We start from the raw sequence: 16,653 nt of genomic DNA, 5'->3' as shown, positions 1-16,653 counted from the left end.
CGATCCTTCGAGAGGATATTTTTGGGGTTGCTATTCCCCGTGTAATAGCGAATATTTAGTTTGTCTTTTGTTTTCGGGGCTTAGCCCCTCATTCGTACCAAAAAAAAAAAAAAAAAAAAAAAAAACTATACAACTAGTTGTAGCATAGCATTTGTGAAGTTTTTCCTCAAATCTCAAAAATGATAAACGTGGATTTATTGATGATAATTAGTTTCAAACAAGTGCTAAAATGATAAATAGTTTGATTAATAACCTTGATAACCAAAAAATTGTAACAAACCAAACAGCATGTTATGCCCAAACAATTAGAAAGACTGATATAGTCCATATCGTACTACACGAAACTTGCAGCGCCATCAACTCGAGATCGAGAGACTGTAATTCTTCACCAACACAATCTCAACTTTACGTCGAGGGAATCAGAGCCACTATTAGTTTCTTCAACTTCAATCCGTTTCAAAGGATGTGTCAAACATTTGACCATATCCACCAGCTCATTCAGCAAAGGCTGCAAAACAACAAATGTGAGTTCAATAACAGAGATAGAGTCGAATACACAACTCGTTGTAAAACATATATATTGACCCAAATTTGTTTCGCTGATCAATGTCTAGCAAACTCAAATTAGAAGTTAGATTGTGACGATTCTGAAGGTGGGATTTACAATGGTACGGTATGAACTTACAAATTTTCGACATTCATTTATTAACGATACACATTAAGAAGGTAAGGGACTAACGGAGGTACTCCTATGACCATCCCTTGTCCACCAAATCTCTTCATCCAAACAAAGAATATGTGTTTGGTGAGTCCTCGAGACTCACTCGTTAGCCTTTAACCATCACTAGAGCAATTTGAATAAAGAAAACATGAACATACCTCAACTGTCAATTTACGACAGCCAGACTCAACTCGCAAAGAAATTACAGTAGGGTGACATGTCCAGAATAAATCATTTAAAAATGCTGAAAGCGAGGAGCTTGAGAGTTTGCAATTTGACAGCTCCAGCTCTCCGATATCACAAGGGGGTCCAAGTTCAGCATTTCCTTCTTCTTCTTCTTCTTCTTCTTCTTCTTCGCCATCTCCATCTCCATCTCCATCTCCATCTCCATCTCCACCTCCACCATCATCATCGTCAAACTTCAAGAAGACAATCAAAAGAGCTCGTTAGCAAAGCTAATGAAAACATCAATTCATAGTCTAATCTAAACAATTATATGCAGCTCATTTGCGATACCTCAGATGAATCGTCATACAAGAAGATTTTCAGAACATTGCAGCTGTTTAGTCCTTTCAAGAGCTTCTTCAGTATGAAAAATCCGTCAGTATCAAAATAGCAAGGGCTTGTAACGACATGGATGTTACAATTGGCTTGACTATGAATGGTGATAGATAAGGGCGGTTCTATATAGCCATCAAATTTGAACTTCTTCAAATTTGGAGCATCAATCACAACATTTAACAAATTGTCGCATTCATATAAGCCAATTTGTTTTAGTTGGGTATGCGATATTCTGATATTAGTCAGCATCTGACAGCCAATAAACTCCAATTTCTCTAGCGAGGTGAGTTCCTCTTGTAGTAGTTTAGCAAGATCTTCGCCTGTGATAAGACGAGTTTAGTACGGTATATGAGTGTCGTTTTGGGTGATAATTGGTAGTTTAAATGAGGAGTTTAGAGTTGTAATCGCATAGTTTACCATTTTATTGTATATTAACACTATATTGGAATAATTTGGTAAAGTTATGGATTAATGAGTTAGAGAAGTGTTTTTGAGATATGGTTAAGGTGAGCTAACATTTTGGACTGAAATTCTATGTTTAATGGGTTAATTGCACCAGTGATTTAATTGGGCTGTTCTACGCATAGTCCAACATAAATGGCAAGGAGGCAATGTCACATGGGTTGTCCCCATATTGACCCAACATCATGAAACATCAAGCAAGTCAACAAAGAGGAATACGGAGAAGCTTTCAGCGTTTTTGACCAGGAAGTGGTGCGGGTCGCGGATTCAGGCGCGGGTCGCCCGTGTTGCAGCAGTTCGAGAATTGTTTCGTGCCTTATTTCCTAATTTCAGCTATTTCTTTTTTTTTTTTTTTTTTTTTTTTTTTTTTTTTTTTTTTTTTGGTGCAAATGAGGGGCAAGCCCCGAAACCTAATTGATAGCTATTACACGGGGAAAAGCAGCCCCAAAAATATCCTCCCGAAGGATAGTACGTAAATCATAAAAAGGAGTATCTAAAATCATAGGGATAGTACTAGATGAAATTCCTCTATTAGCTAGTAAATCAGCAGCTCTGTTTGCCTCTCTATATGTGTGCTCGAGTTTGACCATCCATTGAGTATCTCTGATTAAGTCCCTGCATCTTTTAACTATAAACTTCAGACCATTACTCACCAGCTGCTCTTCGTTAATTATACTAACACAAGGGGAATTATCCATATGGATAATTAGTTTATTTATTTGCATTGATCTCGCCTGTTCCAGCCCGGCTAGCAAGGCTAATAATTCCGCTTTCATAGACGTGCACTCTCCACAAGAGAAAAAATAAGCTTTAACAAAATTACCCGTCTCATTTCGGAAAACGCCACCTCCTCCTGCTGGACCGGGATTGCCTTTAGACGCGCCATCAGTGTTTAATTTATACCATCCATGAGGTGGAGGTGACCAACGAACAAAAATCTCTTGTCTACGATTTATGGGCTGGGGTGTAAGAATATCAAATCGATCGAAAGCTATTTCTAGTATTATTATTATTAGTTATTATTATTAGGTTAAGTATAAAGTTCATATCATTCATATTATTCATTCAGGAAGTGTAATTTTGGGAAAAACTCTCTTAGAACCCTAATTGCTTTTGCTTAGAAATTATGAGGAACTAATCCTCCCTTTCTTGGATCGACAGATTGAAGCTATTGACTAATTAGTTGTGAGATTGTTCTTTCTCTCTTTTATTTCTCAAGTATTGTTTATGTCTCTTGCTCATATTTTATGATTATTGTTTCTTTTTACTAATCTGATCAATTGGTAATTGTTTACTTTAATCTATTGCATGTTTAGAAATTGAATCCGTAATTGTTCAATTAATCTAGACTAAAGTAGCAAACTTTACCCTAATAATTTGTATGCGTTTCATCGTTATTAGGGCGAAGTAGAGACTAAACATATAATTCGAATCGTTAACCGCGTGTGTTAAAGATCGTTATCTTTATTGCTTCCTTGAATTGTTAATGCTGTTGTTGGATTAAATCTAGACGCTTGGCTTAGATTATTCAATAATTAGGGTCTTCTAATATCGCGTTTCGAGTTAGTTGACTAAACTCAAGAGGAAGGGGAAACTTGTATTTCCACAATAGAGTACTTGAGAGTAATTGAATTAATTAAAGACAATCGAAGACCAATTAGTTTGTTGATAGTGGATGTTTGTTGACCCAAGACCTTTAATCATCTGAATTAATCATCTTTAATATTTTGTCTTATTAGTCATTAGCTTATTCAATCAACAAAACCCCCCTATTATTGTTACTTGTACTCTTTACTTTCTACACATTAATTACATCGTCTTCCCTGTGGATTCGACACCCGACTTACCTCTACTATATAGTTAAGGTAATAGGACTTTATTACTTATTTTTGGGAGCATACGACTTCGGCTCACCAGCCTGTAATAGAAAGACCAGTTACAAGCAGATTCCTCAAATTTCTCAATAAACCACTATTTGAGATAATCGGCCAAGAGACGTTCTGGCCGTTGATATTGTAATGGAAAGTCATAAGACTAGAAGTCTCGAGAATGACTCTCCCGTCTACAGGTACATCTCCCACAATATAGAGATACTCCAATTTCCTATGACGTGGAATCACTATATTTTTGAAGCCAGGGCAAAATGAGAGAGACAATTTTTTCAGTAACAGACAGGAACTAACAATATGAAACAGTAAATCAGAAAGCGGGGTAATTTGTACAGCTTCATAGTAGGGTATCTCGACATTATCACAATGAAGGTGTCTTAATGACTTAGCACAAAACAGAAAGCGGGGTAATTTGTACTTAGCAGGACCTTCAAGTACAATTTCCGCAACTTGGTTACGCAAGGCTATTTCAAGCCACTCGTCAACTTTGCAACCCAACAGTAAATCAGTATTTCGAAGATCAAGTCTGAACTTGGTTATACGCAGGTTTTCTTTTGAAATTTTTTGCATTCTAGCATCTATATATTCCAAGTATCTTGGAATCATGTCCGTTGGAAAATTATAAAGACAAAAATCCAGAATTGGGTTTGTAGCGAAGATTTGATTCCATCTTTTCGACAAGACGCTAGTTCTATACGCCTCTTCCGTATACAAATAAGAAATTATATGATGTATGATAAAATCCGGTAAATCTGAGAGCCTATCCATAAAATTAAACTGCCCATGTTTTGAGTTAGTGCAATCGGCCATCATATTCTCCGAGGAATTTCGTCGAAACAGGTAGAGTGCACTCCGTATCTATTAGGGTTAGTGTAATGAATGAAGAGGGTACATATAAAGTAAATCAATTAGAGTTGCCTAAAAATATACGATACGGTTTTGTTAATAGTAGAGTCAATAGAATAACCTATAGATACAAGAACTCTATAACAAGGAAAGTGAATAGAATTTGGTAATAATATTTAAAAACAGAATATGGAAGCTAGGTAGGATTCTCATCATCTCCGCACAAGATATATTTATAAATACGTATTTTAAGAGTCGAGAAATACAATTCAACAAGATTGAGTTAATCCAAAGAGAAGGACTTTATACTATCAGTTTTTTTTTTCAGATAAGGACCTCAACTTTGAAAATTTACAGTTAAGGACCTATACTTTTTCTTTTACTGAATGAAAGACGAACTCTATCATCGTTATTTCACGAATTCGACTGAAAATGAGAGAAATTAAAAGCTGAAAGTGAGGATTTCGAGAGTGATCCTGCTTTGAAATCGGCACTCTGGCTATTCACACCAATGCAATCTCAACTGCACATAGACCTTGTTCGACTTGAATAAATTCGAGCAATTAACAACACCTTGAACTTCAACTCGTTTTAAAGGATGCCTCAAACATTTTGCCATATCTTCTAGTTCACTCTTAAAAAGCTGCAAACACACACGACCAATATTGCTACAGATTACGCAAACCAAAAAGAATGCGGGATAAAACAACAATACATGTTCAGCTATTGTATTGAAAATGATAGTAGAACATTAGAACAAGAAGACATGAACATACCTGGATGGTCAAATTCGGGTCATTTAAGTGAACTCGAAAAGAAATAAAATCAGGGTGGCACGTCCAGAATAAACCATTCAGAAAAGCTGAAACAGTTGATCTTAAGAGTTCCCAATCACGGAGGGTTAGCTTCAGCTTTGTGATATCGCGTGGAGGTCCAAGATTATTATCTCGGAGTTTTTCTTCATCAAATTTGATAGCATCACATGTATCCTTCATAGTATACAGCCATAAAAAACTGTTAGTTCAATTAGTATAGACATTTATTCCAACTCAAAAAAATTTACAAGTATAAAATACCGGATCAGCATCATCGTTTAGCGCAATTTTCAGAATATTGCAGCTGCCAAGTCCTGTCATTAGCTTTTTCGATTTGAAAAATCCGACAGTATCAAGGGAATCCGGTGTAATGTCAACAGAGATATCGCAACTGGGTTGACTACTAATGGCGATAACAAGATTAGTTTCTAAGATGCCTTTAAATTTGAACTTCGTCAAACTTTGAGCATCAATCGTAACATCTAACAAACTAGAACAATCAATCAAGTAAATCTTCTTCAGCTGAATACTTGAAATCTTGAAAATTTTCAGCTCATCACAGTGGGATAACCGCAAAATCTCTAATGAAGCAAATTCAGGTAGTCGTTTGCCCAAATTCTCGTCTGTAATACCCGGACAAACGATATCTAATACCCTTAAATTTCTCAGTAGACTAGGCAGTTTTGACAGAATCGGCCAATGATCATAAAACCTCGAGTCACAGAACTTAAAACACGTAAGATTTGAGGTCCCAAGAATAATTGTCCCATTTTTGGGTAAAGATTCAATTAATTCAAGCCCCTTCAGTCGACTACAACCAGGAATGACGATAGTTTTTAATCCAGAGCAATTATTAACCGACAAATATTTCAAGAGCACGCACGAACTAATGATATGATTCAGCATACGTTCCTCTACAACACATTCGAATAATGCCAAAGCTTGAAGAGGTGCAATACTTATGGCTTTGTTGTAGTACGGTATTTTGACATTACGAGCAGCAAATCCTCTTAAAGATTTTGCAGAGAGCAAGATTTCGGGTAATTGGTAGTTAATAGGACAATAAAGATCAAGTCTTGCAACCTGATTACGCACAGCTATCAGAATCCACTCATCGACTTTGCAAGATAACTCTTCAAATTTACGAGATAACTCGAATTCTTCAACATTGCAACCAAACACTTCATTACAGTTTGGAAATATAAGTCTGAGCGTTGTTACGCGCAGTTTTTCTTTATTGTATCTTTGCATTCTTGTATCTATATAGTCTAGTAATCTTGCAGATGCTTCCTTAGAGGGCCAATACCTCGGGTTTAAATTCTTCGCTTTACAGTAATAATGAAACTCAAGAAATGGAGTCGTAGCTGAAAGACGAGCCCATCTTTTCGACAAGATGCTAGTTCTGTACCTCTGTCTCGAATCCAGTAAAGAAAAGATACGATATATGATAAAATCCGGTAAATTTGAGAGCCTGTCAACATTGTTCAACTGCCCATATTTCGGTTTCTTGCAATTGGGATTCATTTTCACTGAGTAATTTCGTCGAACAGATGGTGTGCACTAGTGGTACAGTAACGTACGGAAGGAGAAGGAGATTGTATTTGTTTTAATGAAGTTCTGGAATGTGGAAACACACAATTATATTAGCATATTAGAATCTTTAATATTCTCTCGATAATCTATAAGAGAAAATATGTTCGTCTTAAGTATATTAAGAATATCAAAAATTTTATCAATGCAAACCGAAAGATATTGATAGCGTAAAATGTGTCTCGATAAATGTGAAAAAAAAAAGTAAACGGAAAGAATCTGTTGGACGGAAAGAGTATTTTTTATTATTATACTGTGCATATTACATGCATTCCGTAGTTTGTAAATAATGCAAACTAAATGGATGGGGAAGAAAAGAGGGAGGGAGATTTGAACCCGAAGATTAGAGACGTGACTAGGACGAGTAGAGTGGATACGATCTAGTATAAATAATAGCAGAAATAGATTGGTCAAGCAGATTATAAGCGACAGATTGGATTAACAGGTTTGACTAGTATATTTTAATAAGCAGATTTAATAAAAGTGTTTGGTAATGAGTGGATTTAGGTTAATAGATTGTTGTATTTATATGAAAATGGTTGACAGATTCAATTTTTCCAATTTACCAATGTGAATATGCTGGGTGGAGCAACATATTGGAAAACCGTAAATTGAAGCTTTCAATATGTCATTTACCAAACACGTAAATTAGTAGATTGGGTGAGTCAAACATGTTAAAAGGCTTGAATATGCTGAAAATTTAACAATCTACCAAACACCCCCTAAATAGGAAAGAAAAGAGGGAGGGAGATACGAGATTTGAACCCGAAGATTAGAGACGTGACTAAGACGAGTAAAGTGGATACGATCTAGTATAAAAAATCAATATCGATCGACGAGTAAAGTATAGAATTTCTCTAAATTTTTCTTAATATATAACGATTGATAATAACGATATTCCATATGGAGTTATGTTGAAACAAATTATCACAAACAGGTCTTCATAACGTTTTTCTTAATTTAGCCTCGGTACAAAATTGTTGAATATTTACGAGTAATAGTATCTTCTTTTCCTCAAATGCACCACTCTGGCTTAATCATTTGAACTCGATATCTTCACAACTTAACTACTAGTTCAAATAAACACGGGATATTGATACGCATGCGGCATGTGTAACAATGTGATGGGTTGGAGGCAGTGGTGGAGCTAGAGGACTAGCAGAGGCGGTCGCCCCCTGGCGGATGAAATTTTTGAAGTTCTTAGTTAAATTTCCGAATTTTTTCGAATGTACCTTATTAAATTAGTCGTTCGTCCCTCCTAAAATTTTTCGCCCCCTGAGTTCAAATCCTGGCTCCGCCACTAATTGGAGGAGTTCAAAAATCATCTTTGTAAGCATTAACAATCTTTTATTCTTATCCTGGCTCCGCCACTGGTTGGAGGAGTTCAAAAATCATCTTTGTAAGCATTAACAATCTTTTATTCTTATAACCTTCAAAAAGTAGCATTATATATCTTGCTTGAACGCTCGGCCCATCAATGTCGACTGTCAAGGCCATGAGACTGACTCGGTGACTCCCAACAATCCCAAGTATTCACCAATATAATCTAAACTGTACATCGAGCTTGTTTGACTCGAGTAAATTCGGGCAATTTGAACCTTCAACAGTTCAACTTCAACCCGTTTTAAAGGATGACTCCAACAACTTCAACCCGTTTTAAAGGAAGACTTGCTAAGATAGAGCTGCCAAGTCGATAATTTCTCATCGCTTGTAAATAACAACTAAATGGGATTCATGATAGGAGGAGTGTTACAGACATCCACCATAATTTTTCACAACCGTGAGTTTTATTTACGTACATGAACCAAGTCTGATATTAATTGCAAAAGGTCTCCCTTGTGACGGGTCACCATTTGTGGCGGATATTTTGTGAGTTAAAATGGTAACAAAATGGGTTAGTGGAGAAAGGGGACCACATGAATAGTGTTGCAGAGAGAGAAAAAGTGGGTACTTTGTGAGGTAAAATGGTATCCGTCACTAGGGCTGAGAATCGGTCCAAGACCGGACCGAACCGGACCAAACCGGACCGGACCGAAGACCGAAAATAAAAATTTAGTGGACCGAAGACCGGACCTAAAACTTTCGGTCTTGGACCGGACCAAACCCGAAATATTTGGTCCGGTCCGGTCTTGGACCGAAATGGACCTAAATTAGTTTTTTCACTATTTCGTATAGGATAATTACATTTTAATTCCGCTAAATAAAATGCATTAAAATAATTAGACGACTCTTTTTATGAAAATCATTGACAATAGTAATTTATAATGTCTTTTGAAGATAAAATATTAATTTGATTCAGAATATTTTAATGTTGGATCATTAAAAACATGAAATTTGGTCCATTCGGTCCGGACCTAAATTAACCGGTCTTGGACCGGACCGGACCGAAGACCAAACCTTGAAAAAATGAGGACCGAGGACCGGACCAAAATAATTCGGTCCGGGTTTGGTCCAGACCAAATGGTCCGGTCCGGTCCATTTTTTCGGTCCGGACCTAAATTTGCTCACCCCTATCCGTCACAAGCTTGTGACGGATATATGCCGTCACAAATGAGATTTTGTGTATTAATTGACATCTCTCTATTTCTTCTTCTCTCCATTTCCTTTTAACGGTACGGATTACATTTTAGAACGATCTAACGATGCAAGTGTTTGAAGAAATAAATGACTAATAATAATAATAACAATAATAACAACAATAACAATAACAATAACAATAACAAATTAACAATAACAATAGGGTGTTGCTCTTTCACATACGACTTTTACTCTTTCACATACATTTTTTCATAATGTTTCCAAACAATACCCTTTCCTCCACTAAAACCCCTTGATTTTATCCTTTCTCTTCCTGCCAAAACCTAATTAAATTTCCGTCAAATTCTTCAATATAAATTTAATTCTCATATCAAACAAGTAATTACTCCAATTTATCAAAAACAATTACATTAATTTGCTTTATATTACACAAAATTACATTGTCCAACTTGATTTGTTTGTGTGTTCATTTATAAAATTTATAAAGTTAAAAACGAAATACCCAGCACCTTATTTCTACAAATAATTGGTCATAAATCTTACAGTACACAACTTTTTCATCTTGGGATCCCATTGATTAGGAAATGACATTGTTACCACTTTGGTATCTCAATCAAATTATCATTATTTAAATATCTGATTGTCTCTATTTTTTTTTTCAATTAATGAAAGAACATACATGGAAGAGTCAGAAGTGTGGAGCGATCGTGGAAATGGCCGGTGTGTCTCGTGGGTAGGCGCCAGTTGTTGGTTGGGGAGAGCGACTATGGTTGCCGATGGGTGGTTAGTGGTGGTCAGGTAGGGAAATGGAGGTGGTGGCAGTGGGGTGGTTGGCTTTATTAATTATTATTTTTATTAATATGTAGTATGAAGGATTAGGGATTAGGGATAAGAGAAAGTTGAAAAAATGAGAGGGGTAATAAGGTAATTTGTGTATGTAAAAGAGTAAAATGCGTATATGAAAGAGCAATACCGTAACAATAATAATAATAATAATAATAATAATAATAATAATAATAATAATAATAATTTGAACTCGATATCTAACGATGATGGGCCGAGCGTTCAAGCAAGATATATAATTCTAAGGGTCTAACGATGCAAGTGTTTGAAGAAATAAATGTCTAAGGGTGTGGGAGCCCAGCTTGTTTCTCGGCTCCCCACCAATTTCATGTAAACTTTTGTTTTTCTTTTAATGAAAGTTGCGCGCATCCTTCTATAAAAAAAAAATAATAATAATAATAATAATAATAAAATTGTTATTGTTATTATTATCATTGTTCTTGTTCTTCTTGTTATTTTTATTATTATTTTTTTTTAAATTTTTTTTTTTATAAAACAACTTTTATTATTATTATTATAAAAATAAACGCAAACTTTTATTGAGATTAAACAAAAATTTTACAAGAAATTAGTGGGCAGCCAAGAGAGAAGACTGATAAGAAATGGCATCATCCCATGGTCTAATGACCCGTTTCTCGAATCGGATGGTTAATCTGACCATCAAGGAAAAAACAGACAATTTTAACAGGGGAAAGATAGTTAACCCTTTAATCAGACAATTTCTCAAGCTATCGCAAATCAATTCACAATCGGAGTTTAAGATGATCAAATCATATTACAATTTATAAAGAAAAATTCAAGTGTGCTGAACGATGCAGAAGATAACTGGAATAAAATGACCAAACAGCAGTGCAGGCGTGCAGCACACAGAGGTATTGTAACAAAAATAAGTGTTGGTCATCCAAATTATAGCTATATACCAGCGACCCTTTTGCAGTCCATCGAAGGCAAGATGCATCAAGTTACCGTTTCCCAATACAGCTTCAGTCGAACTTCAAGGTTCCAAGAAACTAAAAAGGAGGAGCAATTAGTGCCTTCAATTTCCATGCGTTTCAAGGGATGCTTCCAGTTTTCCACCTTTTTCTGCAGTATTTGCAGGAAAGTCTGCAAAACCAGCGCCATTCAAACAAATAAATATTCCGACCAACAACTTAGTAATCTCATTCGGAGTGACTACACCCCCCTTAGCCAGTGGCCCAGTAGGAGTTTTACGCCTCATTTTTGGCTAGTCTTATTCGGACATTGCAAGATGGATCTTACATTTACGACATGGTTTTGATCTTAATAGAATGTTTGGAAGGGGTAACCATAAATTGCTTAAACCTACAAAGTAGTCCCTTCATTTCTTTATACTCCATCCGTCTCAGTCATTTGTTTACTATTTTTTATTTTTGTGAGGAGTGTTTTAATCAAAGGTAAACAAATGATTAGGATGAAAGGAGTATTATCTAAATCGACTATGATGCATAGTTTTGTGAAATGCTAGCCGCACCAAAGCGATGAGACGTGAGGTGAACGAGCACGTCTCATAGCTTGATACAACATTATTTTGAGAAAACTAGCCCTTTTTGGATTTTTAAGAGGGATAGTATACCGATAAATAAAAGCTAGCTATAACGGACAAACGAAAGGACATAAGAAATTTACTGGAAGAAAAAAAATATGGAAATTGCATTGTAACATTTGTAAGGCATTTCCTGTGCCTTGTGCAAAATTTTCACCTGGAGGGCCTCGAGCTAAATGCCTGTTATTTTCGCTCAAGTTTATTTTTTCTCATGATATACAACTTATGTTACTCCGACTCTTCTGATTCCCTCATGTACCCGTGTCTGACACGACTCTCGACACTCGGACAAGGGTTCAACACCTCAGTTTAGGCATAAAAATGCATATTTTTCATAAAAATAGCCGAGTCGGACACTTGGACACACACCCGTATTGGATACTTCTAAATGAGTAGCAATATAGTATACAATACAACAACAACAACAACATTACACCAGCACCTCAATGGCTCCCGCAAATTGCGGGGTAAGAGGGGTCGGATGTACGCAGCCTTACCCTTGTGTTAGCAATACAAAGAGGCTGTTTCCGAATGACCCAAGATGAAAATTGCGTCGAGAACTGCATCGAAGGACTGCCACTTCAGAAAATAGTTGTACTGATAAAATAAATTTGACCAAAGTTGACATGAATTGACCATCAAATTCAAAGGGAGAAAATATAGTGGGATGTAGGGCTACAAAAGTATTGACAGTAGAGAAAGAAGCTACTAGCAAAGCATGATGTACATATATACTGAAAACTACAGTACCAATATCATAAAACCAGTGAGAAAATATAGTGGGATGTATATTTCTTATTACATGATAGGTTCAGCACCAATATCATAAAATCAGTGAAACATCAACACAAAAACAGGACAAAATCAACAAAAATAACTTCGTACAAATGTAAAATTAGGTTTTCTAATGAATATCGGCATATACCTTCATGACAGAGTTATCAGAATGCAAAGTAACTGATACAGATAAAATATCAGGGCGGCAACACCATAGCAGGCCATCTATGAGAGCTGTACGTGAAGAGACTTCAGGGACGCTGCAGAGACGACATAAGGACAGCTTCAGCTCTTGGACATCAATCGCATCAGAAAGGGGACCGTGACTAAAATTCCTAAGCTTGCCTTCATCAAATTCAATCTGTACATACAACAATTAGGATCGATCAGCGAAAATTCATTACTCTCAGCTCTCAACCTTTCTCGTAGTCCAAGGTGGCAAATTTGACTTAACCCCGACTCAACCTGACCAAAACCATTCTCAGGCTCCAAAAGTACAACTTAATTGAATCCGATCTGAAATTATCTAAAATGATCCAACCAGGAAACACCTAAATAACTTACTTGAAACAAAAAACTTCATCACAGTCGAAACGACCCACCAAAAAACTACCCGACTCCTAATAACCCTAATCCGAGCAAACTAGCTAGCCCGTCCTCAAAATGAGCCGAGCTAATTGCCAGTTCTACTCCCAAAAAGACACACTACCTTAAAGGCTTAAACACGACATAAAAGTTCGAAACAATGCTAATAACCACATCAGACTCTGAAGCATAAACGGGCAATAATGGCAAATATAACCTTTTGTTTATCACTTTTTTTCTGAAGCTAACCGTTTGCAATCAACGTAACCCATTTTTTCTCTTACTAAAATTAAATTTGAATTCTGACAGTAATGTCAGTTTTAAAGGCATTCATGGTTCATGGTTGTGTACAAATCATTGGCATTTCCCTCTAATTAGTTTGTCAGAAATCAGAATCATTGCATCGTGTTAGTACATGACAAACAAAAAAATGGCATTTGCTCATTTGAAAAAAAAAAATTACAAACAAAACAACAATACCTCAGGATCTTCATCGTAATCACCGACAATGATGGATAAAACCTTGCAGCAATTTGATTTGAGGAGGAGGTGTTTGATTACCAAAAATGCTCGAGTATCAAGCTTATAGACAGCTAGATGAAAGTACCCATTGTAATTGTTATGGCTGTTGATCACCGATGACAGTCTGCAGTCACCTTCATAGCAAAAAGTGTAAAGCTCTGGAGCTTCCATCGTAATACTAAACAAGTTATAACAACCCCCTATGCTCAATTCCTTAAGCTTTTGACTTGCAATTCTAATACTCTTCTGCATTGTACATTTGAAAAGCCTTATGTTCTCTATTGATGGGAGTTCAGACACTAATTTGCCAAAAGTATCACTCTCGATATAGACATCAGAAATGCGTAATTCTTTCAAATTTTTCTTTGAAGCAGGCCTAAGACAAACCGGCCAACAAACACCGTAACCACGGTAAGTAAAACGCTGTAAGCTTGATGTATCCACCAAGATTCCCCCACTTATAGGTTCAAAAATTTCAATTTCATTTTCAGTTACGCTGAGGGACTCCAGTCTACTGCAACAGGGAATTGAAATATTTTTAAGGCCAGAGCAATCGTTAAGCTCCAAAGTTTTCAAGGGACATGACATGATAATATCGTGTAGCATATGATCATCTATATTAAGATTTGTTAACTTCAAAATTCGTAGCGAGAAAAGCTTCATATTTTCAAAATATGGCACTCTAACTCTAGAGCATGTGAGACTTATCAGTGATTTTGCCAAGAACAAAATTGCCGGCAATGCATACGGGGGAGGATCCACCGAAAGAAAAGAGAGCGACAATGACTCAACTTGGTTTTGCAAAGCGATTCCAACCCATCCATCAATCCTCCCGGTCATCTCTCGATCAATATATGGATATTCAAGTCTCAACATCCTTATAGAAAGATTCTTCTCGGAATATCGTTGCATCGTGGATTCAATGAAATTATTGAAATTCACAAATTCCTCACCAAATTCACGGTAACAAACAAAGAAGTGAGGATCAAAATCAAGAATTAAGCCAGTGGACCAGATATTAGCCCATCTTTTCGACAAAATTGTCGTTCGACACGCTTCTTGGGTACCCAGAAAAGAAATGATAAGATGGATTATACAATCCGGCAAATCTGATAATCTATCCATTTTATTTAACTGCCCATATGCTACTTTCTTTCCATCGACCACCATTTTCTTTGAGGAATTTCGTCGAACACGTGGTGTGCAACTCACAAACCCTAATTGCTCTGTAATTTTATTGCGTTTCTACTAAAGAAATTGGGGGTTTGCGTTATTTGTACTAACTTCCGTCAATACTCAATAGTTATCTTTGTTTCAAAATCCGCTCACAAAAAAAAGTCGAATAGATAACTACGTCTCGGGACGGAGTTAATATAATTGAATTGATATTGAGATTGTGATAATCATATGACAGAAGAAACCGACTTCGCTTTGTAGGAGAGGATTTATGTTTTTTTTTTTTAACAAGTTCCCGCCAAAACTGTGATACGGGAACTAGAAAATTATACCGTTGTAAAATGTGTGAAAACAAGTAAGTATAGCGATAGGCGTCACCCGATGGTATCGAATCTCGACGCCACCATAATAAAATAAAAATAAATAAAAGAAAATAAATTAAAAATTTCATTTTTGCGCTTAAGGTTAAGGGTAGTTGTAGATATGTAATTTTATATCTATTCAATATCTAAATTAACAAAACTCTAAATAAATTAAATTGTATCTATAATATTTTACATCAAAATAATTTATTTGATAGTAGCCTAATTTATTTTATACTCCGTATTAATTTTATAGGTAATTATTTTTCATTTATAAGCCACCACAAGAGAAATACAATACGATTCGTCGGTATGGATTCGGAATTGTGATAAGTAGCAAATGGGTTCTCTTAATTTAACCTCCCTTGCCCATGAATCAAATACGAACTCTAGTACCCAATGAAGCAGTAGACAAAGATGATGCATTCAAGGAGACTCGGAATTTCATGTCTAGTTTTGATCTAAGGAGGGGTGGCCATCAAAGAACACCCGTTATTATCCCCTATTTACTAAATGAATAGGCGAAACTCCAACTTTTCCCGCCTAAAAATATTTCCTAAAATAGTGTTTTGTATTTTAGCATATATTATACGTGTTGACATTATAAATTATAAATGGATATAATCTTTTGTATTTAAATATTTATAACATTTAATATTTCACATTCTACACAAATTTATCTCTGATCTTTTTAGGATAAGGAAATTCTTTTTTTTTTTAAAGAACTTATTAATAATTTTTTTTTTGACTTTTTATGATAAGAATTTGCGGCTAGACGATATGGTATTAGTAAATATTTGTTAAAATTCATTGACTTTTTATCATAAAAATTTGCAGCTAAAAAATATGTTATACTCCCTCTATTTTTTTATATATGACTTTCTCACATTTCGAGACACTCTCTTCTCTCTTCAATATCTCTTAAAATATAAGACTAAATATTATGATATGTATACTCATATGAAAGAGTTTTTCGTAAGGAATTTAATGGTACCATTTTTATATTTTTTGAACAAATATATTTTTGTAAATATTAAAGTCAAAGGCTTACCTCGTAAATGTAAAACGTCATATATAAAAACATGGAGGGAGTATTAGTAAATATTTGTAAATTAACATCATTAATTTCTTGGTAAAAAACAAAAAAAAATACTCATTTTATTACTTATTACGATTTAAATTTTTATTTATTTCTCTAATCAAAATACATTAAGGAGAAACGTGAAAAATAACTGAATTATCAATTTAAATTCTATAAATAATACACTAAAAAGTAAAATTCTATAAATATCTTGTGTATATTGCACGAGGTCTATATTAGTAACTCTATAAATACTGCGCATTCATTGCGCGTAATCTAAACTAGTTAACTTATACTTCGTATTCAAAGTAGGTATGCCGG

General features: G+C 35.4%; 3 protein-coding genes across 3 annotated transcripts; all 3 read right to left on the bottom strand.

Annotated features, from left to right (window-relative positions):
• Positions 1–385: 385 nt before the first annotated feature.
• Positions 386–4,443, bottom strand: LOC141608755 (F-box/FBD/LRR-repeat protein At5g22700-like). The gene is made up of 4 exons (XM_074428100.1): positions 3,659–4,443; positions 2,217–2,359; positions 1,238–1,602; positions 386–508 (listed from the first exon to the last, which is right to left on the bottom strand). The coding sequence occupies exons 1-4, from the start codon at positions 4,441–4,443 to the stop codon at positions 386–388; spliced, it is 1,416 nt and encodes a 471-aa protein (XP_074284201.1).
• A 454-nt stretch (positions 4,444–4,897) lies between these two features.
• LOC141609456 (F-box/LRR-repeat protein At3g58900-like) lies at positions 4,898–6,970 on the bottom strand. The gene is made up of 2 exons (XM_074428506.1): positions 5,256–6,970; positions 4,898–5,122 (listed from the first exon to the last, which is right to left on the bottom strand). Exon 1 carries the CDS (start codon positions 6,816–6,818, stop codon positions 5,529–5,531), a length of 1,290 nt encoding a protein of 429 aa, XP_074284607.1. The 5' UTR covers positions 6,819–6,970; the 3' UTR covers positions 4,898–5,122; positions 5,256–5,528.
• A 3,990-nt stretch (positions 6,971–10,960) lies between these two features.
• LOC141609455 (FBD-associated F-box protein At5g60610-like) lies at positions 10,961–15,189 on the bottom strand. The gene is made up of 3 exons (XM_074428504.1): positions 13,672–15,189; positions 12,755–12,967; positions 10,961–11,369 (listed from the first exon to the last, which is right to left on the bottom strand). Exons 1-3 carry the CDS (start codon positions 14,881–14,883, stop codon positions 11,223–11,225), a joined length of 1,572 nt encoding a protein of 523 aa, XP_074284605.1. The 5' UTR covers positions 14,884–15,189; the 3' UTR covers positions 10,961–11,222.
• Positions 15,190–16,653: the final 1,464 nt, after the last annotated feature.

Source organism: Silene latifolia, chromosome 10, assembly GCF_048544455.1.
Source record: "Silene latifolia isolate original U9 population chromosome 10, ASM4854445v1, whole genome shotgun sequence".
NCBI classification, from domain to species: domain Eukaryota; kingdom Viridiplantae; phylum Streptophyta; class Magnoliopsida; order Caryophyllales; family Caryophyllaceae; genus Silene; species Silene latifolia.
This window is presented reverse-complemented; position numbering and strand designations above follow the sequence as displayed.

Excerpts from the sequence above, each read along its gene's own strand:
- LOC141608755 (XM_074428100.1), bottom strand. The coding sequence starts at position 4,443 with ATGGCCGATTGCACTAACTCAAAACATGGGCAGTTTAATTTTATGGAT. Across the intron at positions 2,360-3,658 it reads GGTCTTTCTATTACAGGCTG|GGACTTAATCAGAGATACTC; the intron begins GTGAGCCGAAGT and ends TAAAAGATGCAG. Across the intron at positions 1,603-2,216 it reads TACTCCTTTTTATGATTTAC|GCGAAGATCTTGCTAAACTA; the intron begins GTACTATCCTTC and ends GTCTTATCACAG.
- LOC141609456 (XM_074428506.1), bottom strand. The coding sequence starts at position 6,818 with ATGAATCCCAATTGCAAGAAACCGAAATATGGGCAGTTGAACAATGTT.
- LOC141609455 (XM_074428504.1), bottom strand. The coding sequence starts at position 14,883 with ATGGTGGTCGATGGAAAGAAAGTAGCATATGGGCAGTTAAATAAAATG. Across the intron at positions 12,968-13,671 it reads ATTACGATGAAGATCCTGAG|ATTGAATTTGATGAAGGCAA; the intron begins GTATTGTTGTTT and ends TTGTATGTACAG. Across the intron at positions 11,370-12,754 it reads CTGATAACTCTGTCATGAAG|ACTTTCCTGCAAATACTGCA; the intron begins GTATATGCCGAT and ends CTGGTTTTGCAG.